General features: G+C 36.5%; 1 protein-coding gene across 1 annotated transcript in view; it reads left to right on the top strand.

Moving 5' to 3' along the window:
- Trub1 (TruB pseudouridine synthase family member 1) overlaps positions 1–25,399 on the top strand; it is a 41,931-nt gene that overhangs the window by 8,146 nt on the left and 8,386 nt on the right. The window contains exons 3-5 of the mRNA XM_004838868.4: positions 2,988–3,043; positions 14,763–14,844; positions 25,133–25,205. Coding sequence (XP_004838925.1) covers positions 2,988–3,043; positions 14,763–14,844; positions 25,133–25,205 — 211 coding nt within the window. The remainder of the gene's footprint in view (positions 1–2,987; positions 3,044–14,762; positions 14,845–25,132; positions 25,206–25,399) is intronic.

The raw sequence follows: 25,399 nt of genomic DNA, 5'->3' as shown, positions 1-25,399 counted from the left end.
TCCTTTAGTTCTCTTTTTGTATTTTTTTAAATTCGAGTTTGTTTGTTTGTTTGTTTTGAGTTAGGGCCTCGCTATGTAGTTCAGGCTGGCTTTGAACTCACTATGTAGCCCAGGGCGGCTTTGAACTTGAGGCAATCCTCCTGTCTCAGCCTCCCAAGTGCTGGGATTTCAAGCATGTGCCAACACACTCAGCTGTTTTGGTTTGTGAGACAAGGTCTTGCCTGTGTAATTTAGACTGGACTTGAACTCATTCTGTAGCCCACCCTGGCCTCGAACTCACAGTGTTCCTCCTCTTGCATCAGCCTCCTGAGTGCTGGAATCACAGGCATGCACCACCGTGCCCATCTGTCCTTCAGTTTTCATTCAGTCTTCACCCTTGCAGGTTGGAGGGGTCGAAATGCCAAATAATTTTTCTGCGTTGGATTGCTGTAGTAGTCTTCCCCAAATTCAACTTTCACTAGTTACTTACCTTCCATGGGCCTTGATTTTCAGGACTACAAAGTGAGATGGTTAAGCTGGGTAACTGTAAGATAACTTCCTTTAAAGTTAATCATTCTGGATCATTTAATTAGCTCAGAAGTTGTCATCAATTCAACATTTCAGCTACGGTAGAGTTAAATACGTCCACCTGCTTTTAAGACACCCTCTTCTCTGGTTGATAAACCCACCGTGCTCATCCTTGTCTCTGACAATTTGTGCAGTTTGTTCCTTCCTTCAAACATGCTGCTCTTCTCTGTGTGTGTTCAAGTCCTGCCTAACTAATGAAGCATTCTCAGGCCTCAGCCCTTTATTCAGAGTGGTCCTCTTTTCGCCTCCTGCAGCAACTGTTCTCTCCATTTTGATGCTTAATCATGTGTCGTTATTTAACATTATTCACTCACTAATTTAGGTAGCACTGTTTGAGCACTATGATTTCCCTATGTTTCTTGACCCCCATGAGATTATAATCCCTTTCAAAGTCAGAAGATGTGTTTTTGCCTTCTTTGTTGTCCCATCGGAAATGTCCCTCTAGGGACCTGTGCATGGTACCTCTTCAGAGAATTTGATTGAGAATTTATTTGAATGAAATCAAATTGCACTGAGTCTTGGATGTTATTCTTACACAAATTTTGCCTCATCAGCAACAGTGTTAACGAGTTCTGTCATTTGAAGAGTATTTTACTCTTTTGAGTATACTGACGGCAGTTTTGGATCTTTGTCCTTAAACTAATATGACTCTGTTTAGGGACCGAGGATCGATGTGAGCGGATATCATAGAAGTCTTCTGGGTTCTGGAATAGACTTTATGAATGAGTTGGAACTTTAGCTGGGCTTTGAAGAGTTGGTACCATAGAGGGCCAGGGATTTAGCTCAGTGGTTCCAGTGCCTGCCTTGAAAGTGCAAGGTCCTGCGTTCTGTCCCCGGTACCAAAAACAAACAAACAAAAAAGAGTTGGTACCATAGAAATGGAAATCTCATTAAGGGTTGCTGGGGGCTTTGTAGTGTGAGAAATGGGGTTTGAGCTATAGTAATGATATGAACTAGAAGAGAAAGGGACAGGATATGGAACAGTGAGATTTACGGTGGGTTAGGGTGGTGGCAGTAGAAAGAAAGCCTTGAGTAAAGTAGCAGGGGAAATATAAAGGTACGACAGAGTTTGATTTGAATTTTAACTCTACCATGTATTAATTGTGAGATACTAGACAAAATTTAGTGTCTCTGTGCCTCAGTTTCCTTGTGTATAAAATAGGGATAATTATGTAACCTCAGGATTGCTATAAGGATTGAATTAGATTATAAATCTATAAATTAGATTGTAAATCTAATTTCACTCTGAAAAGCATTCAGTGAACTTGATACATGGTAAACTCACTGAGTGATATTTGCTATAAGTATTGATTTTGTTTTCAGTTTTACAATAATTTCTCCTTGTTTCCTCCAAATTCTGAATTGTGGGGTCATATTGTGTTCTTATATACAGTTGTATGTATCCATTGATGATCAATACTTCAATTCTTGTAAAAAAAATTGCCTACTATTAATAAATGATTAAATCCTGTCAACCTCATCTGGTAAAATATGATATTGTAAGGATAATGTTTGAAATTGAAGAGAAAGGTAGGCCTTTTTTTTTTTTTACAGTTTTACAGTTAGTTTGTTAAAGTACATTCTGGATATGGGTGTGCATATACACTATAATCCCAGCACTCTGCGAAGCTGAGGCAGAAGGGTCACAAGTTTGAGCCCAAGACCGGGTGACTTAATGGCTTAGGAAGACCCTGTGTCAAAATAAAAAATGTTTAATTTTAATTTTAATTTTTGGTACCAGGGATCAAACTTGGGTCCTTGCGCTTGCATAGCAGGCGGCCAAACCACTGAGTTAAATCCCTGGCCCAAAATAAAAAATGTTTAAAAGGCTGGAGATGCAGCTCAGCAAAGATTATAGATTCAGTCTCCACTGCTGAGGGAAAAGTCTCTAGACCATCATTTTTGCCTGTAATTTTTCTGTGCATTAGGTTGATTTGTTATGTTTCTCTTTTCTTGATTGTGTGCTGCTGGGCACTAATCATCTTTTAAATGGTTCATTAGCTATGATGATGGCTTTTGCTTCGTTTAATAATAAATTCTGTCAAGATTTCATCATACTATTTGAACATTTTTAATTATACCATGTATTTTTCACTGGTGCCCATATAAAACTCTAGTAAATACTTTGAGATTGTTCTAGAAAACTTCATTATCTTATTGGCTAGAGCGAGATTTCTTTCCTGTTTAATACTTTGAGATTGGAGAAAAATGTTCTTTCTCCCATTCCCTCTTTAGAATTTTTTTAGTTCCCTGGCAAGTTCAATTGATTGGAATAATAGGAACCCTTAAATTTTGTTAACTATATACTCTTTTCAACTTCACATTATATTGGCCAGAAAATTATGAACAAAACCTATAGATATTTTTTAAAGCTAGTTTTCAAAATAAAATGTCTTAATATTTTTCTCTTTGATTTGTAGTCATTGGAATTGGAAGGGGAACAAAAATGTTGACCAGTATGTTGTCAGGGTCCAAGGTAAGAATATTGGAATATTTTTATTTTTTCTTTAATGTTTTTCTTAATGACATTCTGATACTTTTTTTTTTTTTTTTTTTTGATACCGGGGATCGAACTTGGGTCCTTGCACCTGCTATGCAGGCGGTGAAACCACTGAGCTAAATCCCCGGCCCTTAATAACATTCTGTACATGTTGAATTTTATCAGTTAAAAAATAAATAATGTAAATTGCATGAACAAGTGTCTTTTCTCAGATCACAATGTCTGCAAACATATCTGAGGTTCAGATGTTGCAACTATAAATTAAAAAACCAATTAGACCTAAAGGAGCAAAAATTCAGCCATGTCCCTTGTTTTAAAAATGTAGACTTTTAAGATAGAATCAGATTTCTTAGATGAAAGTATAGGTTGTAAATTCTATTGGCTGATTTTTTAACTTTGAAATTTGTATAAAAACAGTACCATTTTGTAAACTATGCATTCTTAAGCAAAAAGATGCTTTGTTCCATGTTTATAAAATGTTTATTAAAGGGGCAGGGATTTAGCTCAGTGGTTCCGGTGCCTGCCTCGCAAGTGTAAGGTCCCGAGTTCGATGATCCCCGGTACCAAAAAAAAAAATGTTTATTAAAGAAAAGAGTAGGGGTACAATTCCCAATGAGAAATGTAATTGTGTTGTATACCTACAATGTACCAATAAAAGAACTTAATACAAAAAAAAAGAAAAGAAAAGAGTAGGACTTCTTTAAAATGATAAATTATAGGGCCAGGGAATTAGCTCAGTGTTTCCATCGCCCGGTATCCCCCCAAAAGATAAATTATATGCATCTATGAAAGTGGACTAGATACTAAAACACTTTTTCAGGGACTTGATCGGAGACAGAGGAGGGACTCCGAAGGCCAGAGAGGCCGGGAACCCGTAGACTACTTCCCACATTTGGTGCTGTGGAAGCAACAGGGAGATGGAAATCAGGGTGTCAAAGTGGTTAACCTCTCTGGGAAAATGATCAGTGTCCCTTCCAGCTCTAAAAGGGCTAACAGGATGTGTATTTTAATTAGCAGTTAGGCCCTGGTTATAATAGCCGGGTGAGGGACCAAAATGGCTGTGAAAGGAAGGTTAATATGCTGTAAATAGAGAAGAATTTTAACACGTTCCTAGACTAGTGCTCGCTTCGGCAGCACATATACTAAAAAATAAGTTCTTAGACTAAACTTCTTGTTTTAAAATCCTTGCGCCAAATGTGACATAAATAGTTGGTAAAGAATTTCCAGTTTGGGCCGGGGATTTAGCTCAGTGGTTTCGCCGCCTGCTGCGCAAGCGCCAAGGACCTGAGTTCGATCCCCGGTACCAAAAAAAAAAAGAGAAAAGAATTTACAGTTCGTTGAAGACTGATTGCTGCTTGTAAAATATAATTAAAATGTTAGGCAATGTGCAATTGCTAAGTAAATTCTGGACACCCTCATTTTCTGAGCCTGTCGGATTAATGGTTACTGACCCCAAGGGTCACAGTTTGAGTGGCAGTAGTCTAAGTTTTTCTCAAATTAAAATCCCTAGTTTTAAAATCCCAAAGGGCCTGAAAACCTATGCCTTTCTGTTGGAAGGGAACTTAGTGCCTTAGATAAATGAAGAATTTCACTGTGTCTGGTTTGTTATCTTCAAAATATTAGTGTTGAAAAGAATCACAGAATACAAAAATTGTGTTAGAATGGAAGCATTTGACTGTTTCCCCCAAAATTTATACATTGAGCTGAATGCCAACACACAGAGTTTATAATCTGTTTCTGGTACAAGTTTTGCCAGTTGCTTAATACTTGTTTCTTAACTCCAAAATATAAACTATGGTTATGCAATAGGGGAAAATGGATGGTTTTATTTTCTTGTTCACATTATTTGGTATTTTCTAAAATCTTTACAATAATCAAGTCACTTTTATATTAATAACTAAAGATATGTTTACATTAAGAAATTTGGTTAGTTTTTTTTTTCCCCAACACAAAATCTGTCTAATTCATTGAAATATGTGTTATTCACCACCCCCAATCCAAACCACAAGCATATACAACATACTCTATGTTGTTGAAACAACTTGTGAATTCCAGGCATATTTTCACAAATATGATGACTGAAAATATAAATACATCACTGGCTCTGGTTTAAATATTGTTACAAACCATTTTGCTCTTCTCCTAGGAAAGCTAAATGTCATATGGTGAAATGAGGGATCCTCAGATGGCTGTAACATAAATAGAATAACCCAGGTGTATCTTGTTACAGAAACCAAGTTCTTGGGTTTTTCACAGTTGAAACATATGCATCATTGTCTTGGTAACTGTATTTCTTATACTATTCAGGATAAGCCTGCCAGGTCTTTAAGGGAGAGGCAGTTTCTCTGGGCATAAAATCAGAAAGAAATTGCTTACAATACGGGACATTGAATAACAGGTGATGGTTCGCAAAAATGTTTTCCAGCAGATGTAGATCTACATAAGATGTAATTTAGATAAAATGATTCTGAGAAGTTAGGCTAATGTACCGTTGGCCTAACTTGGCCTAAGTACAGGGTATAGATTATCTAACAGAAGGCAAGTCTTTCTACATCTTCCCTAAATTATACTTTCTTTGAGTCTAATAGTCAGCCAAAGCTGGATAGCAGATGTTGTACTTTGAAGTAACAGTCTTTGATGAGGTGTTGGAGTGCTAGCTTTATTAGTTTTCGTATATTGATGATTAAAGTTGGTTACTTTATAGATGTTTTAGAAATCAGATAAATAGATATAAGAGTTGATGTACTTTTATGAAAACTTGAATCTAATTAGCATTGTCCCCGTATAGGCTACCCCCATATATGGAAGAAAGCCGTAGTGGTACCTGCAGGCAAAGGCAGAATTTCCTTAGAAAGCAGATTTATTATCACCACCAACAGATGAACAAGTATTATTGTTGGGGTATATAAAAATTTCTACCACGAATGTGTTCAAAGAACAGAAAGTTTCCCTAAGAACATTATAGCATTTTTTTAGGTGAACTGGTCCCGAGGCCTCTGAAGTGTGACTCAAATAATGCTCCTGTGAAACTCATGAAAATTTCAGCATTCTAATCAGTCTTCTCCAGACGCTAGTCCAATTTGTACCTTTTCTTTATTCTCTGTTATTGGCCACATATTTCATAAGAGCTATATTGAAAACTTTGCAGGCCTTATACTTAGGAACCATAAAGAGTATTTCTTCTTCTTTTTTTTGGTACCGGGGATCGATCTTAGGACCTTGCATTTGCAGGGCAGGCACAGTGCAACTGAACTAAATCCCCGGCCCAAAAGATATTTCTTCTTAATGAAGACATTCAAGGGGTTTAGTAGGTCTTTAAAAAGTATCCTCATCTAAATAATATGCTTCTTTTTACTTGTGAAAATTTGAGTCACAAAGTTTTAGAATCAAGCATCAGACAAAACAGTTGCTTATTTGAGATAGAAATTACTGCACACACTTCCTGTAATATAAACATTTTCCTTTCTCCTAAAGGTTACAGAAGCTGATTTGGTTGTAGAGATGTCTAGTAATATCTGCTGTGGGACTTAGGGAGTTTGAAGGTGAGTACAGAGTAGAGTAGTATTAGTGAGAAACCATAAGTCCTAAAGAACACACACTCAATGGAATAGTCTGTAGGTCTACAGTTTTATTATAGTGTAATTATGTTGCAATGAATATAGTAATAGAATTCAAAATTCTGAGGTATACATCCTGGAGAATAAACAACTCTAAAATCTCTCTGTAATTTAAGCCAGTGAAAAAAAATACTTTAGGGCCCATGGGATAAAAATGATGTGGCTATATGTGTACAGCTTCATTTCTTTTTTCTTCTATATCATATCTTTTTGATGGTGAAGCTTTGTTTTAGCTGGAGGATAACCTGTCTGGGGCAGGTTTTTCTAAGTAGTTTGTAGATAACTGAATATAATTGATGGTTAATTATTAGATGCCAGGACAGGGTAAAACTAGAAAACAGCTATGATTTAGAGAATCGTTGATTCACAAGGTCTTGAGGCTCTTTGGTGGTGGTGGAGGGATCACTGGAGTCAAAACTAGTATTTCTGTAGTTTTGCCTTTTTTTACTTTAAACTTCACAGATGTATAGTGAAGTTTTTCAGAGGATACCAAATGTGCAGTGACATCATTGCTGTGATGGGTGATGGAATGTGTACATATTAATGTTTTAAATATCTTTCAGTTTTAATTTCTAATATAGTAAATATTGACTGGTACACTGTATTCTTTTAAAAATCCATGCCATGATTTCTCAGTAAGTTTTAAGTGTGTATAGGGGTTCTGAAACCAAAATGCTTGAGAGCTGATGCTTTACATATTAGCTCCCTCCAAAATAATCCAAGATGTAGCCAAATACACAATAGCTGTGGAACCTGGAGTGATTTGAGAGTTGGCAGATACAATCTCGGTGTCCAAAATTAGGGTGAAATGTGAAGACTTTTATGCATAGAAACTGCTCCAGTGTCTTTATAATTCTATCAAGAAACTTTTATTAAACTGCTACCATGTTTCTATCTAGTAAGGAATACAATAGAACAATAATGCAAAATCCTGGTAATTTGAGAATGTAAGAATCAATATATAAGTTATACTTGGAAAACGTAGTCACATATGGGTAGTTATGTGTGAAACAGTATGTTATGAGAATTCGGTAAGATGAACTGCTGGTGACTGCCCTTATGTCTATTATCATCATTCTGCTCATTCCCCTCTGTGGGAGTTGTTTTATTGTTATCTCATCCCCTTACATTGTAACCTCCTGGACGCCTAAATGCACTTCTAGTTTATATCTGTGTGTCTTATGTGTGTCTCCTAAGTACCTAGAAGTACCTAGAAGAATTCTTTGTACATTCATAGTCCTTAAGAAACATAGTGGAATTTGTGGATTTGATACAGCCCTTAATTCTTTCTAGGTATGAAATTTGTCTTGAGCATCTATCTACTCTTGGCAGTGTTTGGGGAATGGGTGATTAGGAGTTGGGGTGGGTTTTACAGGGTGGCTTTTCTGGGGGGCGGGGGTGTTGAGACAGGGTCTCACTATGTAGTCCAGGCTGGTTTTGAACTCACTGTGCAGCCCAGGCTGGCCTCAAACTCATGGTGATCCTCCTTCCTCAGCCTCCTGAGTGCTAGGATTATAGTACAGGGTGGCTTTGAAAGGCGAAGATGGTTTTATTATTGGAATCTCCTGGGTTTTGATTCTCCTGGATGGCTATGCCAAAATGTTATTGGATAGCTCCTTCTAAAAGTGGCTTGCCAGTTAAATGTTACCAGGTTCTGGGTTGCTTGCCTGTCCTTTTGGAGTTAGTTTCCAGGTTCTTCTCTTCTTGAACAAAGAATTGAATGAAATAAGGAAAAAGCAGATGCAAAGTTTATTTGAAAAAGCAGAAGTGAAGAATGAGAGAAAAACTGGCTCTGCGGAGCAAGCTTGGGCCAAGTAAAAGAGGAAAAAGCAAGATAAAAGAACACCCGGGAGAAAGTGTGACAGACTGTCATGAAGAAAGCCGTGACAGCAAGCTCTTGGTGTTGTGTTCTCTTATACTGTCCAGATCTTGAGGAAGCCTGTGAGAACTCCTACATACAGGTCCAGAGAGGCAGTGCTGGGATCCCATGCCTCAGGCCCGTGTCAGGACTAGGCCATCCTATGGAAAAGCTGCAGGAGTTCTCTCGAGAAGTCCACATGCAGGGCTGTGGGAACTGTTCTGTGCCCGTGTTTGGGATCTTTTTTTTTCCCATTAACTTTATTGGTACAATTTCAGTATAAAATACACTTACATTCATCATTGGGATCTTGTACCATTACATGAGTCTCTTGGTTCTTATTTTTTTTTCCCCTTCCCTTGCCCTCCCTTCCCTATTTGCAAAGACCTTGTTTCCATTTTTTTTCCTCTTCTCATATTTTTTCCTTTCCCTTTTTTCCTTTCCCCTACCCCTCCCAATTCCCCTGCTCTTTTAGACCTTTTCTTCCTGTTACACAATATCAGTTATACATTTTTAAAATTACAATATTAAGATCTAGGAGACATTACCACAGATTTTACAGAATTTAAAAGGATATAGAAAGCATATTACAAAAATCTTTTTTGAAATAAATTTGACAACTTCTAAGAAGTACCTTGGAAGACAAATTAATGAAACTAACTCTGGAGGAAATATAAACTTTGAATAGCACCTATTAAAGAAAGTATATTCCTAGCTTGAAAACCTACCTACATGACAAAAGCAGGCTCATAAACATTTTAACTGATAAATTATATCAAACAATTAAAGCAGAAAAAAAAAAGGAACACTTCTCCCCTCATTTTAGGAACTCAACATTGTGCTAATCCTAAAACTGGATAAAGATAATAGAAGAAAAAAGTATGAACATAGATAGAAATTTGTTTAACAAAACAAACTATTGGAAGTCAGATCTGGCAGTATGTAGAAAGTGGTTTTGTTATAGGGATGGCAGTGTTGGTTCAGCATTGGAGGATCCACCCCCAAAAGTCATCATTTAAACAGAGGAAAGGAAAAAGCCATATGATCCTGTCACTAGTTGGAGAAAAAGTACTGGACTAAATTCTACAGCTGTTCATGGTAAAAGCTATCAGGAGACTAGAAGTAGAACAGAAACTTCTCAACAGATTAAATACATGTACTCCATACTTCCAGCAAGAATGCCTTATATAAATGGAGAAGATACAATGCTTTCTCCTCAAGGTGAGGAACAAGGGCAGATATGCTTACTCTTTATCTGTCCATTAAACTTTGAAACCTAGTCCCCACCAAAATAGTCTGGCAATAAAATGACACAACTAGGATAGGATTGGCACGGCAGAAGCAAAATCTTTATATGTAGATGAAATGATCATCTACAGAGAAAATACTAAGAAATCTCTAGGAGCCCCTAGAACTTGTACTTGAATTTAGCAGGATTAGAAAACACAAGGTATATCTAAAAATTCAGGTCTGTGTATACATGCTATAAATGAAGAATTGGATATTGAAATTTAAAAGTTATGTAGGAGTACAAAGGACCTAGAAAAGTTAAAAACAAAACCAAAAACTGTTGGAAGACGTTTAGGACCAAATTTTAAGACTTCTTCTAAAGCTACAGTAATCAAGGCAGTGTTGGTGTAAGGAAAGACATATAGATCATTGGAATAAAACAGAGAATCTAGAAATAGAACCACACATATATGGTCCACTGAGTTTTGAAAGATTATTTAACATTAGCATTTTATAGAATATAAACTCAATTAAAGAGCTGAGGAAGAGATAGTGTTTTCAGCAAATGGCACTAGAACACCTGGTATCCGTATATAAAAAATTAACCTCAACCCTTTTTTCCCATACATGAAAATAACTTGAAGGGATCTATGAACCTAAATAAGAAAGCCTAAAAGTATAAAACTTTAAGAAGAAATTATAAGGGAAAATATTTATGAATTCAGGATAGGCAAGAACTACCTAGGATACAAAAGACATGATGTATAAAAGAAAAAAACTGATAAATGAGATTCCATCAAAATGTAGAACTTTAAATGACATCATTAAAATGAAAAGTAGTCCTTAAACAGACCATATTTACAATGCATATAAACTATGACCAGAATATATAAAGAACTCTTAGAGCTCATTAATAGACAACCCAATTAAAATGTGGGCATAAGAAGATGATAAATAGCCAGTATAGCACAAGGAATGGTGTGCAACTCTAGAATCAGAAAAATATGAATCAGTACAATAACAAGATTGAATTTTACACTCATTAGGGAGATGAAGTTAAAAGTTTTACAAGCCTTGTCATGACTTTTTCTTTTTGTTGGATTCTCCCCCTTTGCATTTAATTTGTCACGCCCAATGGATTCATTCTGCTGGGTTTCCTGGGGTTGTGATCCTCATTGCCTTTTCCCAGGGTATTGTCTAAAATTTTTTGGAGTGCCGGTTTGGTATTCATGAAGTTCCTAAGGTGCTCTTTATCATGAAAGTATCTTATTTCTCCATCAATTTTGAAAGATAATTTTGCAGGGTACATCAATCTGGGTTGAAGGCTGTTTTCCTTGAGGGCTTGAAATACATCACTCCAAGCTCTTCTTGCCTTGAGAGTTTGCATTGAGAAGTGTGCTGTGATTCTGATGGGCTTTCCTTTGTATGTGATTTGTTTCTTTTCTCTAACTGCTTGTAGAATTTTGCTCTTCTGTCGGATTTCTGGAATCCTAACTATTATATGCCTATATGTAGATTTTTTTTGATTAAGGCTAGCTGGAGTCCTATATGCCTCACTTATCTGTATGTCAAGTTCTTTTCCCCTCCTTGGGAAGTTTTCTGCCATCACTTCTGTGAACAGTTTCTTTATGTCATCTGCACTCTCTCCTCTTTCTTCATTGACTCCAATCAGTCTTATGTTATTCTTCTTTGCATCGTGTAGCAGCTGCTGGATTGCTTTCTCATGTTCCCTTACAATTTTAAAGCAATTTTCCTTTTCCTGGTCACTAATTGCAATCTTATCTTCTATATGTGAAAGTCTATCCTCACATTGGTTCATTCTGCTATGCAGACTTTCGATGGAGTTTTAATTTCTTGGAAATCTGTTTGTATCTGTTTTATGGATTTCATTTGTTTCCTATGTTGGGATTCCATCATGTTCCTCAGATCCTCTATTTTTTTAACTGTGTCCTCTCTAGATTTATTAATCATGTCTTGCACCATGAGCAAAATGTTTGCTGTTATGTGAGTAATTATTTCTTATTTCATTTTTCCCAGATCCTCTTTTGTTGCCAGTTCAGAGAGTCCAGGTGGTTGAGTATCAGATTGTTCCATCTCGTTTCCCTTTGGGGTTCCTGTAGGTGATCTGGAAGTCTGTTTTTGAGGCTTGTTTATGTATTTTCTCATTTCCAGGGGGGTGGTGCTTCTGGCGCCCACGCGGCTCACCTTCTCTGCCCTAGGAGCATGGGATGACAGCGGGGGAACTTCCTTCTGGGTGCTGGGACCTGCTGAGCTTCTCTGCCCTAGGAGCCTGGGATGACAGCGGGGGAACTTCCTTCTGGGTGCTGGGACCTGCTGAGCTTCTCTGCCCTAGGAGCCTGGGATGACAGCAGGGGAGCCTCCTTCTGGGTGCTGGGACCAGCTGAGCTTCTCTGCCCTAGGAGCCTGGGATGGAGGTGGGGATCTTCCTTCCTGGTGCTGGGACCGGCTCACCTTCTCTGCCCTAGGAGCCTGGGATGGCAGTGGGGGAGCTCTGTGTTTGGGATCTTGAAATTGACATGTCATGCCTCCTTAGCCAGCCAGCTTTGTCCTGCCCTAATCTCCTGTCTCAGTTTGACTCGTAGAAAAGAAGGGGGCTTATAGCTATGAGAAGTAGCATGTGCCAAGGCACAGACAACCAAAGTCCACTGGGTACTTGGCAGGCTTGTTAAGACGCCTAGTTCAGATTTGTTGTTATGTAGCAGAACAGTGCAGATGCATTCAAGGGACAGTATACAGGATTGCACTTTTTTCTTGTATAGGTAGATAGACTCTTAAGGGGAAGAAAATCATAGAGAGCAATTTTTTGTTTTACTGTTTCTTATGGCAACTCTAACCAGATGAGTGAGTCACTCTAATTACTGTTACTATCAATTATTCTGCTCCTCTTGCTCCTTTTCCTCCTCTTCCTCCTCATCCTTTTCTGCCTTCTGTTCTTCCTCCTCCTCTCTCCACTCCCTTCTTCTTGTTCTTGTCTTCCTCCCCCCTCCCAAACTTCCCCTTATCCTTATCTTCATTTGATATAATAATGATAATGTATCAGTATCCATTGTTTACCAGACCCAGATAGTCTTCTAAACTCTTTGCCTCTTCTCCTGAGTCACTATTAATTTCCTCATTTTAATGCAAGGAACTGATGCTGGAACAGTTAGGATTAACTTAACCACCTCTACCCTTCTAGTGTAGAGCCAGAGTCAGACTCAGCCAGTTTGAGTTTGAGTGGGAACAGGAGTAGGGCATTATAGATGATGAGACAGAATGTTCAGCAACAAGAAACTAATTTTTATTGATCTTGATGAAATTTTTAAAAATTTACTTCTTATACATTGGACATTCCCTCCTATATTGTATCTGGTTTTTTTAAAATAACCTGAGTATGTAAAATAAAGGTGATTTTATCAAAGGCCTCAGGCTACTGTAAATGTCTGCATGTTTATGGGATTTAAAATTTTTAATATTTTTCTGATTATTGTCTCTGGTCCCTTCATTAGCTTAAATATCATTGTCATTAATAAATTTACATTTCTGAAAATTACATTGAGCTTTCTTTTTAAAAACTGCTCATATAAATACAGATTATTTTTAGTGGGAAATAATAGTCCATATGCTTTTATTATTTCTTTATGTGATGCTTCAAATGAAACTAGAATTTGACCAAAAGTGAGTATTTAAAGAATGCCTGTCAGGGCCGGGGATTTAGCTCAGTGGTTCCACCACCTGCCCCACAAGCAAAAGGACCCGAGTTTGATCTCTGGTACCAAAAAAAAAAAAAAAAGAATGCCTATCAGTGTTCCCTCAGGTGAGAAGATAGTCCTCTTACCTAAGAGTGATCTAATTCGTCATTTGTAGATAATAGTCATTTCTGAAAAGTGACTTTCGTTTTGGAAAGCTTTAATGTCACTTTCTCTCTTTTTGAGACAGGGTCTTGCTATGTAGTTCATGCTGGGCTTGACCTCACTATGTAGTCCACACTGGTCTCGATCTCATGACAGTCCTCCTGACTCAGCCTCTGGAGCACTGGGATTGCAGGCTTATGCTACCACGCCTGGCTAATTTCTCTTTATTGAGAAAACATGTGTAATAGTTAAGTGTGCTACTTCTGCTGTATTTGTTTTGCACATTTTCTACACATTTAGCTCTTGCTTAAATGTATGATTAGTTACTAAGACTGATCTTATCTCTCTACTCATAGGCATACAGTTGTCTCTGGTGTATGTGGAGGATTGGTTCCAAAGCCTCCACGGACACCAGAATCCACAAATCCTCAAGTCCCTTATAGAAAATGGCATAGTATTTGGATATAACTTAAATATATCCTCCTATATAGTGTACTTTAAGTCATCTCTAGATTACTTACAATACCAACTACATTGTATGTGCTGTGTAAATAGTTGTTATACTATTTTGTTTAGGAAACAATGACAAGAAAAGAAGCGTGCATGTATTCAGCACAGATGCAATTTTGGGGAACACTTTTAATCTTGTAGCTAGTTGGTTGGATTTATGGGTGCAGAACTTGTGGATACGGATTTAAAATTTTTCTTAAGAAACAAACTTCCCCATACAGAAGTGGTTTTAAAAATTTGTTTGCAATGACAATGTTTATAGGACCAAGGATTTAGCTCAGTAGTGCCACCACCTGCCTCGCAAGCACAAGGTCCTGAGTTCGATCCCCAGTACCAAAACAAAAAAAACCAATGAAACCCAATATGTTTACAAACTACAGTTATCAATAAAATCAGGTTTTTGTTTCTCATGTTGACCAGTGTGGGCAGTATGTGAATTGTTCAATTTACACACATGCTTCCTATTGATCAGAAACAAACAAATCAACACAACAGTTTTACTGTGTAACTTTTGCCTTCCTTTTGTATCAGGTTGGTAGTATTAGTATAATTCTGTTTAAACGTAAGGCATGTGTAACAGTTTTTTGTTAACTCATGGACTATTTTTGTTTGTTTCCTTTCTCTAGAGGTATATTGCCATTGGAGAACTGGGGAAAGCCACCGACACACAAGATTCTACAGGGAAAGTGACAGAAGAGAAACCCTATGGTATGAAATTCATCTAACGCAGTTCTTTCTAACATTTGCCAAAAGTTTCTGTGAAGGCATGACTTAAAAATAAAACTCTTACTTGGTATTTCCAGTGATTTTAGTTTTTAGTATATTTCTTTAGGTTAAGAAAATTGGAAATTATCACATTGTTATTGGTGTAAGTTTATGCATAAACACTTTTTATAATATTTTTCTATAATGAAGTTTTATAGTGTTCAGATTTATTTGTCCTTACCAAAAACATTTGTAGCTAGGTTTTAAAGTATTTTTCCCTAGTAAATGAGAAAGTAGAAATACTATCTTGCTAGATTTTACCTGTCTTGCCTTTTGAAAATAATTACTCTTCAGCTGTTGAAATAAATATACCAAGTTTAGTCCTTGAAAGCTTGTCATGTTCCCGTGCTTTTGGAGTAAAAAGATATGACAGAGGGAAAGCTAATTTTCTGAAGTAGAGCATAACTCACTAAGGCCTACCTTAATTTTTCTGCCATTCCTTCTTTGCTTGCTTTAAGAAAGGATAGATAAATAATTGGTCTCCTAGCAACTCTCACAGTGCTGCTGCTATTTATAATGCAGCCATTATAAATAGTCGGTCAGTTAACCTACATTATTATGTCACCAATTGTGAATTATTTGTTAGGCATTTTCCCCCATGCTTAATGTTATCTGTTCTTCATTTGGCCATAGGGAGTTTAGCATCTGGCTTCCCTATGTTTTTAGGTCAGTTATCCTTATTATATATTACTAATTGCCCCTGTAATGAGTTAGACCTTTTTCTTGTTCATAATAGCTTCACTTATACTGTTAACATTTATGTGTAGCTTAGTATCTTGCCCAATTAGTCAAGCAACATAAGGAAAAGATCACTGTTTCTAAGTCTTTTTTTTTTTTTTGTACTGGGGATCAAACTTGGGACCTTACATTTGCCAGGCAGGCAGCAGAACCACTGAGCTACATCCCCAGGCTGTTTCTAAGTCTTTTTAACAATGGGTGTTGAATTATCCTTGAAATTATTAATAGCACTAGCAAATAATAGCAGACCCTTATTTAATTGAAACCTAACTATAACCTTCAACCAGAAGGCTTTTAAGATTTAAGGGGCATAAGGCACTAAGAAGAGATTTCCAGAGTATACTAACATATAGTGGCAATATGTATGTAATTCAGGCTCGTATATCTTTATCTCCATTTGCCAAGTGTAAATAAGAGGAGAGACTGACATTCAGGGTAATGGTCATAGGATAGTATAGTTTAGGATGGGTTAGAGCTCCATGATGTGTAAAGAGGACTAGTCTAACCTAGGTTTAATCTCTAGCTCTGCCCTTTTCTAGCTTTATAACCTTAAAAATTACTTAATCTCTGTGTTTCAGTTTCTTCCTGTCCAAAATGATGATAATGTTACAGTGTTACTGTGAGGACTGACTGGAATAGAATGGCACTTGGGTTCTCGTAGATAAGTCATGAGGCTCTTGTAGTCTCGGCAGAGGTGGTAGTAACTTGGACCAAGGTGGGGGTGGGTGGAGACAGACATTTTCAGGTTAGAATAGAGGTTAGTAAGTAAAGGTGGTGAGATTTGTTGAGTGTTGATGAATGGATGGGAATAATGAGGAGTTGTCAGCCATAACCTAGGTTTTTTTAGGTTTTAAAACTGATTACACAGTGCTGTAATTCATGGAGTAAGAAATGCAAGAAGAGTATTCAGGCTGACCGAAATACTTAAGCATTAATACTAGCCTTATGCATTTGTGAATTTAAATAACTCCACTCTGTATTGGATAATTTGTAATTTTATTTACTTAAAGAAAGCCCAGTTTATTAAAATAATCTTATTATAATGTTATAATAAATCATAAAGAAACTAAGTAACTTTCTTCAGGCCCTGTACAAGAGAGCTTCATACAGGAATAGTGTTGGTAGTCTCAGAAAAATGAGAGCTCAGGCAGTTCTGCAAATTGGCAGGATTTTTCTCTGTGCTTTCAATAAATCATCATATATTCACTGACTATTGAATCGGCTGTCATAGGAGGCAAGGGGAAGATAAATGAAAGTAAGACCTAGCTTCGTACTCTTTAAGAACTTACTGTCTAGTGGAGAATTCTGGCCTAGGTTCTCAATGCTCAGAGAACTAATTCTGAGACCTGTGACATTTTGTATGCTTTTATTACTATCTTAAAATAAAATTCAGAAATACACTACATTACATACATATATTTTTTAAAGTCAATATAATACAGTAAATAAAATGTAAAGAATAGAGGTAATTTATAATGAATAGGTGTGCTGATAGGTAAATGTACAAGCATTGCTACACTAAAAGTCTTCATGAAGTAATCAGATGTTTACACTTACACATCAATTACTATGCATGCCACAGTGCAAGTCCGGACTGAGATAAGTATATAAATATCTCCGTACTAGGAAATTCAGTATATATGAAACTGGACCAAAAATACTCTGTGTTTAAATGTAAAATAGAATTAAATTCAAGCCTCAGGTAATTGTAAACAGGCTTCTCTTCTACATGACTGTCTGGCAGACTTCCAGAGGTCAGGCAGTAGCCAGGACAGTTCCTCCTTGTGTTTCTGATTGTTGTACAGCAGGATATCGAGCCTGACAGGCCCCCACTCATTAAAGACCACTGGTGCCACCGCCTCGCCCACTCATTGTAACAACACAAATGCAGTTCTTAATTGACCCTTGGAGAACGACTGACATTTAGGTAGAGAAGGAATCAGCAGTCAGTGGCAACTGAATATTCTTAAATTATTGTGTCCCAGCTTGACAAATATTATTTTTAGCAATCGTACCAGGTGACTGAAAGCTAGAGGAATAAGAAAAAGGAGTCGTTGGATTTGTAGGCTCCAAGTTCAAATCTTAGAAACAGAACCCTTCCTTTTATTCCCTGTCACAGCATCCTCAATTATTCATAGCATTTGTTACTATTCACAGATAATCTTTGTGTGTTAATTTATTAAGCTGTGGGGCTGAAACCATGTCTCTTTTGGTCCTTCCAGCATTCCTGGTGTATGTGGCATATAGAATAAAACAGTATGTGGATAAGTAAGGCAGGCCACAGAGGAATTCTCAGAGTAGAAGACTTCTTACTTTCTGCTGTTCTTTTCTTATTCACATCCAGGTGTTAAGTCTCTGGTACTGTCTCAGGTGTCTGAGGACACAGGGCTTCATTGTGCTCCTTTGAGCTCAGGACATGAGAGCCATGGCCCCCCAGGCTACAAGTGGGCCAAGTGTCTGGGAAGGCCTAACTTCTGCTATCGAGATAGTTTTTTCTACCTCTCTTGTGGCTTATTGTGAGGCAAACAACATAAAAGTGAAGCGTATCTCATGCTAATTGTTTATTCTAAACAGAAATGCTGAGATATGATGTTATCAAAGTCTTTTCAAATTGTCCTGGGAGATGGTATATCTAATGGAAATGTCCCCATCAGTCTGTGCGGTTTGGCTCGTGGGGCAGAAAGCTGAAGAGTTGATTGGTTCTCAAATTGTGGTTCAAACAAATAGAGTACATACTGTAAATAGGGCTAGGGTGTAGCTGGCTATCAGTTTTCTTATGGAGCCATTTGTTTGTGCTGAAACTTTTTTGTTATGAAGTATTACACAAGGAAAGTAAATAACAGATAAATTTATGGCTCAATGAATTATCACAAGGTTACTGCCCTAATCAAGAAATAGAAGATTCCTAGAGATTTCTCTTATACCACATCTGAGTCATTTTCCCTTCCTTCTTTTCCAAAGATAACTTCTGTTCTAACTTCTAAAAGTATGGTGAGGGTTCTTAAACAGTTACGTATGCTTTTCCGGTCTGGATTCTTCTGCATGTATTTTTGAGATTTATCCATAGTGTTATATCCCAAGCTTTCTTCTGTTGATAGAAATTTGGGTTGTTCCCAGTTTAAGATTTTATGAATAAAACTGCTATATATATTTTGTACCTATGTAGGCACATGTTCTCATTTCTGTTGGGTTTATACCCATGTGGTGTTTCAGTGCCATAGGATAGATGTATATTTAATTGTACTGGAAATTGTGAAATGATTTTCCAAAGTGGTTGCATAATTTTATTTTTCTGCTAACAGTGTTGGAATGGCTCTACATCCTTAGCAACATATCATATTGATATTGTTTTTAATTTTGGCTATTCTGGTGAGTGTGTACTGGTATTTAATTATGGTTTTAATTTGATTGCTAATGAGATTCAGCACTTTGTCATGTTTTTTTGGCTCATTAGTTATCATCTTTTGTGTGTTGTCTCTTCAGATTGCTTGTCTGCTTTTTTTCTTTCCTTTCTCTGTTAAGTTGCTTTGCTTTTTTACATCCATCCTTCTCTCCTCTGTGGATAGCCAGTTGGCCTTGCAATTTTCCCTACTATTCTGCATGACCTCCTTTGTCGCAGACCAAGCTCCATTCAGGTATATATTTGTTTAGAATCTGTTTTATGTCAGTCAGTTTGACTGTCCTAGCCTTAATACCAAACTGTCTTAACTGCTGTAGTTTTAGACTGAGTCTTGATATCTGGAAGAACAAATCTCCCTATCTTATTTCTTAAAGATTTTTTTGCTATAGATTTTCTTAGCTTCCTTATCTCAAACTACAGAAGTTATCTTCTATTCCTAATCTGCTGAGATTTTGTTTGTTTTTGAATCATAAGCACATGTTGAATTTTATCAAAAATTTTTTTGAATTTATTGATTTTTTTCTACTTATTCAAATCTTAACTAACTTTACATTTCTGGAATAGATCCAGCTTGGTTGTGATGTGCTATCCTTTATGTAAATTATTGGATTGGGTTTGCTAATATTTAGTTTAGAATTTTTCCATATATGTTTATGAGTGAGGTTATCCTGTATTTATTTTTCCTTTCTCTTAATATCATTGACTGGTTTTGATATCAAACTTATACTAACTTCATACAATGGTTGCAGAGTGTCTTAGTTACTTTCTCGTTGCTGGGACAAAATACCTGATACCCACAAGTTAAAGGAAAGGCTTATTTTAGCTCACACTTTGTTGAGGTTTCCGTCCGTAGTCAGCTGACTCCAAAGCAGGGCAGCATGGCAGAGGGGTGTTGCAGAGCAGAAACAGTCCGTGACATGGCAGACAGGAATCAGGAAGCAACAGCAGTGAGCTTCTCTTTCCCTTTTTATTCCATTCAGGCTACATGCCTATTGCCACTCACACCCAAGTTGGGTCTTCTATCTTCAGTAAATTCATCCAGCTACAACGAGAACCATACTAATCCTATGAGTGGACTTCCAGTTATCACACCCATAACCCATATTCACACACCCTAAATCCAGCTACCTCCAAAAAGCTCCACCTATGAGTGCCTGAGGCTTTGGGGGCACATGTAGATATAATCTATAATAGGGAGTGTTATCATTTTTTCCTATTCTTTGAAAAAATTTGTGTCTTATTTCTCTTTCTAATGTTTGATAGAATTTATGGATAGACTTCTCATCTAGAATTTTCTTTATTAAGGAAGTTTTTAAGCTAGCTATCAGATATCTTTTTTATTTTTTGTATTATTCTTGATAATTTTTCCTAGGAGTTTATCTTATTTCATCTAAAATGTCAAATGTAATTGGCTTAAAGTTGTTCATAATATTCCCTTACAATCTTTCTTTTTACTTTGAAATAACAGACTTAGAGAACAGTTACAAGAGTAGATAGAGCAAATAACTTTTCCTAAATCACCCACAAGCAGGGTTGACCATGATGTCCCACTACCATATGCCCCTGTGTTATCTCTTTTGAGTTAATTTTTTAATATGATCTCAGGTATGGATCTGAGTTATTTATTATTTTTTTAATGTATATTTGTATTAGTCAGTGCTTACAAGAGCTTTCAGGGCTGGAGCAAGGCCCCTCAAAAGACTGCATGTGCTCTGAGTACGATTTAATGCATGACACAGAAATTTACAAGATTGGCCTACAGTGGCCACCCACAGAGTCAAATGAAGAAGAGTGCAAAAGGTCTGTCTGTGCGCTAGAGATCTGAAGGATCCAGCCAAGGGCCTGGAGCCCACAGCAATGTCCCCTACGAATCCACATCAGGTGGCCGAAGGGTCTGCACAGGGAGGTCGAAGGGTCGGCGCTAGTTGCTAAAGAATCTGCTGAAAGCCAACAGACTACACCCAAGGTGAAAGGGAAGACCAGAGCTCCTCGGAAGAGAATAGCAGCCATCCTTGGCAAGGGCGAATAATGGAGCTCCTGCAAAGAGAGCAGCTCCTGTGAGGAAAATCAGCGGCACTGAAGCTCTTCCGAGGAAAATCCACTGAAATCCTTGCCTCCCATTCTCCTCTTTGTACCTTTCCAACAACAATCGTCCCTAAAGTGGGTCTTCCATGCCCAGAACCATGCATCTCAAGATTCTGCTCAAGTTGACAATTAATCACTTAACCACCACAGTATTAAATTATTTTATCACTGTTTTTAAAAAGACTATCCTTTTTCTAAATGTCTTGGAATCTCTTGTCAAAACCAGTTGTCCATACATGCACACCTTTATTTCTAGACCCTATTCTATTTGATCTATTTGGCTGTTTTTATGCTAGTATCACACTGTTTTATCACAGCTCTATAATAAGTCTGGAAATCAAAGGAGTGTTAGCTTTCCAACTTGTTATTTTTCATAGTTGTTTGTGCTCTTTGAAGTCCTTTGCATTTTCATATGGATTAACTTTGTCAGTTTGTATACATATACATATATATATGCATTCACATAGTCATCTGGGATTTTTGAAATTTAGTTTATTCTGCAGATCAATTTGGAGAGAACTGAGAATAATATTGAATCTTCCAACCCCATAAAACAAGATATGTCTCTCTATGATTTTAAATTTTTGATTTTTTGCAGCCATATATTTAGTGTTGTGTGTGTAGATTTTTTTTTCCTTTGTTTTTGAGACAGGATCTTGCTATGTAGTCAAGGCTGACTTTGAACCCTTAATCCTGTCTCAGCCTCCCAAGTGCTGGTACTACAGACGTGTGTGCAGATTTATATATGTTTTGTGTGTGTGAAATTGCTGAGTGCTTCATATTTTGATGCTTTTATAAATGGAATTTTCTACAGTTTAATGTCATTTTAATTTCACATTTTAATTTCATTAAATTGTTTATTGTTAGTATATAGAAGTGGAACTGATTTTTATATATTGATCTTGTGTTTATCAACCTTGTTAAACTTATTCTAGTTGCTTTTGTACATGTGGATTGATAGGCTGCATCTAAAATATTTGACTAAAAGTGTCTAAAGTTCTAAAACACTTGTATCAGACCTATCTCTTTTTCAAACATACATATATTTGGTCTAGATAAGGCCTACTGTCAAGGTGTAGCTTTTCTAGGTCTCTGTTGATAATATTGTTCAGCAAAGTTTCTTCATTATGCATCATTGAAATTCAAACATCTCCCACCTTTAGAAGAGCTTTGGTAGAAGGTATTTAATTGTGTACAGACTCACTGTATGTATGTGCAGTTTAGAATTAGACCTCAGGAAACCCCTATAAACATCTCTATCTGTGTAACTTCCTCCAAATCTGTCTGTATCTGCTCCCCAAATTCTGATCTCTGTTCAATCAGATCATTTTGCTTTGTTTAGAATTTCCCTTTTCCCCCGACAGGTAAGAAAACAATTACCTTCTTTGTTTCTCTTTTCTCAGTCCTTGCTTCCTCTTGTCCAGTGTCTAAAATGGGATGTGCAGTGTATTTTGCAGTTTTAACAGCTACTTATGGTGGCTAGACTTCTTCAGTGATAGTTACTGTATTATAGCTGCATATTGTTTCTGATTCCATCATACTGTTTTTATCTCCATAGTTCAGTTGAGTCCCAGGTGATTATGTTGTAATTTCACTGGAAGAATCAATACATTTTAAGCAAATAATGATTTGCAAATATTAATTTTATGAGAATGGCTTTAAAATTAATTTCAAATGAATGCTGTCATACTGACGTCTTATTAATTTACTAAACAAAGCATAATTATCTAGTTTCTACAACATTTGTGTCACACCTATCTTCTTTTACCAAATATACTTCTTTTGGCTAGTTACTGGTTATTCTTGCTGTGGAGATTTTATTCTACATTTCTTTTTAACTCCTTTGGAGGTAGAGACATTATTCTTACAGACAGTTATTATTGGGATTGGACTAATATCACATTGTAGATATAGCCAGTGTGCTTCACTACTTACTCATGTATCACAAGCTCAGCTTTTGTTATAAAATAAGTTGCTATGTAGGCTTTCTTTCTGGCAATTCAAACATCAGATGAATGATGGTGTACGTGACTTTTAAATGCCCTTCAACCTCGAGATTCTATTATTTAGCAAATTAAATTTCAGCAAGAATGTCTTAAGTGCCATCCGAATAGTATGCGTTATCTAAGAAGAAAAACTGCCTTTGCCTTTGAGAAGCTCAGAATTTCACTGGTGAGATAATGCCTTTAAATATTAAGAAAATATTATATATGATTAATTGCAGGATGAACAGCACATACCTTAAATGCTTGAGATGTAAAGTCAGAAAGAGACAGCTTGCAGAAGTATAATGAGAAAGAGCACATCGTCTTATGTGGGGGCTGTCAGTGAAAGAGTCACTAAAGCAGGACAAAGGACTGCACTTTTGCAGGATTGTCAATAAGGAGAGAAGCCTAGTAGAAGAAAGCTGTTTAGTCTTGTTTTAAAAATATTTGGCCAAGTTATGAACAACTGAAATTTTGTCAATGACATTTTTTTTAGAAAGTGCCTGCATGGTGGAAGAATTGGCCATCTAAATTTAAAAATCTCAGATTTACATAACTAAGGGGCTACCTAATATGTTAAGGTTGCAGTAGAGTAAAAACATTTCATGGGAAAATCTTCGCCCATATAATGCTACACATCTGTTTGGGAAACAGTATGAACAGACTGCCACTGAGATCTATGATTTGGGAGATGTTGAAGAAATTCTTTTGAGTTCTGTAGCTTTTCGCTATGTAGGTCTACTAGATTGTAGTCTTTTGTTTGTATTGGGCTTATAAGAATCAAGGTCACATTAAGGTTAAAACTGCCTTGCTGGGTTGATACTGAAATCAGGACACAGTATTTCTTATGTCCTTTCAATTCTTATGGTAGTGTTAGAACAGTAATTCAAAGCACACCGATTAATTTTTGTTTAATATTGTTCAAATAAAAACAAATGTACATATACTAGAAAAAAAATACTGCAAAATTATAAAAGTCATGTTATTTCTTTACTTTGACTGTGGCCTAAACAAGTTATGGGCTGTTTCTAAGATTTAGTTTATTATTGAATATGAAATATGCGTAAAGACTCATCTGTGAGTATGAAAATCCCAAATATTGAATTTATATGTCATAGTTTTGTTTTTAAAATTATGGATACTGTATCATTTTATTTGAAAGAGTACCAAACATTGAAAACATGACTAACATATTAAAAGCTTTATGTATTAGTATTGATTCAAATTTTCTAAAATGATTGCTTTGTTTTGTTTTTTTTGGTACCGAGGATTGAACTCGGGTCCTTGTGCTTGGGCAGCAGGCAGCAAAACCACTGAGCTAAATCTCCAGCCTCTAAAATTATTGTTTAAAAAATGCTTGTGTATATTCTTGCTCCACAATGGCTTATTTTTGAGGCTTACTGAGAATCTTCATTTAAAGAAGTGCAGCAGAGAAGGGATAGGGGAGACAGATAAGTATAACTTGGAGATAAAGTTGATTGTGAGTGCATAAAATTTATGCCATAACAGAATAGTTTTGAAATCTATCCGGTAAAACATAAAATGTGGATAATACTTAATCTTCAGTATCACTATAAATTATTTATAATATTTCATGCCTAGAGAAACTGAGAAAAGAATTTATGGGTATTATTTTTCTGCCTCATTTCTGATCACCCCATTACTATTCACTGCAGGACCATTCCTTTAGCTAATGTGGCATTTTCTTCAGGTCTTCTAAAGGCCATAGAACCCACTAACTGCACATATGATGATTGGATCATTTTTATTAGAGAAAAATTGAAGCAAAGGAAATTTAGTCTTAATAAATGATGATGTAAAATTTTCTTTCTCTTAGATAATTAGTGTAATTTATTCTTCTCAACAAGGTAGAATTTGGCCCGCAGGACATGCACTGCAATACATGCTTTATTGGAAAAAAAATTTTTTTTTAATGAATGTTCAGAGCTGTTGGTACTGTAAAAAATAGCATATGTACTTCTATGGTTGTTTTACTGTGTTTTGTTGTTGTTCACTTTGGCAGATAAAATAACACAAGAAGATATTGAAGGCATTCTACAGAAATTTACTGGGACTATAATGCAAGTACCCCCACTGTAAGTTCAAATATTTATTTGAATAAATGTTTAGTTTTATTTTCTACTGGTTAACATCACCATAATTAAAATAAAATGGACATCCTTTTGCTGTATGTTGAGGCGGGTTTTAAATCTGACAAAGTAAATGATGAAGTAAAAGTGAGCCTGCTTTGGACTGGATGTGAAGCTTCTGAATGTAGTAAGAGGTAATA

Source organism: Heterocephalus glaber, unplaced genomic scaffold, assembly GCF_053883595.1.
Source record: "Heterocephalus glaber isolate CG9 unplaced genomic scaffold, H.glaber_assembly_v1.0 deba00001497, whole genome shotgun sequence".
NCBI classification, from domain to species: domain Eukaryota; kingdom Metazoa; phylum Chordata; class Mammalia; order Rodentia; family Bathyergidae; genus Heterocephalus; species Heterocephalus glaber.
Note: the sequence above shows the minus strand (reverse complement) of the source record. Positions and strands in the feature narration are given on the sequence as shown.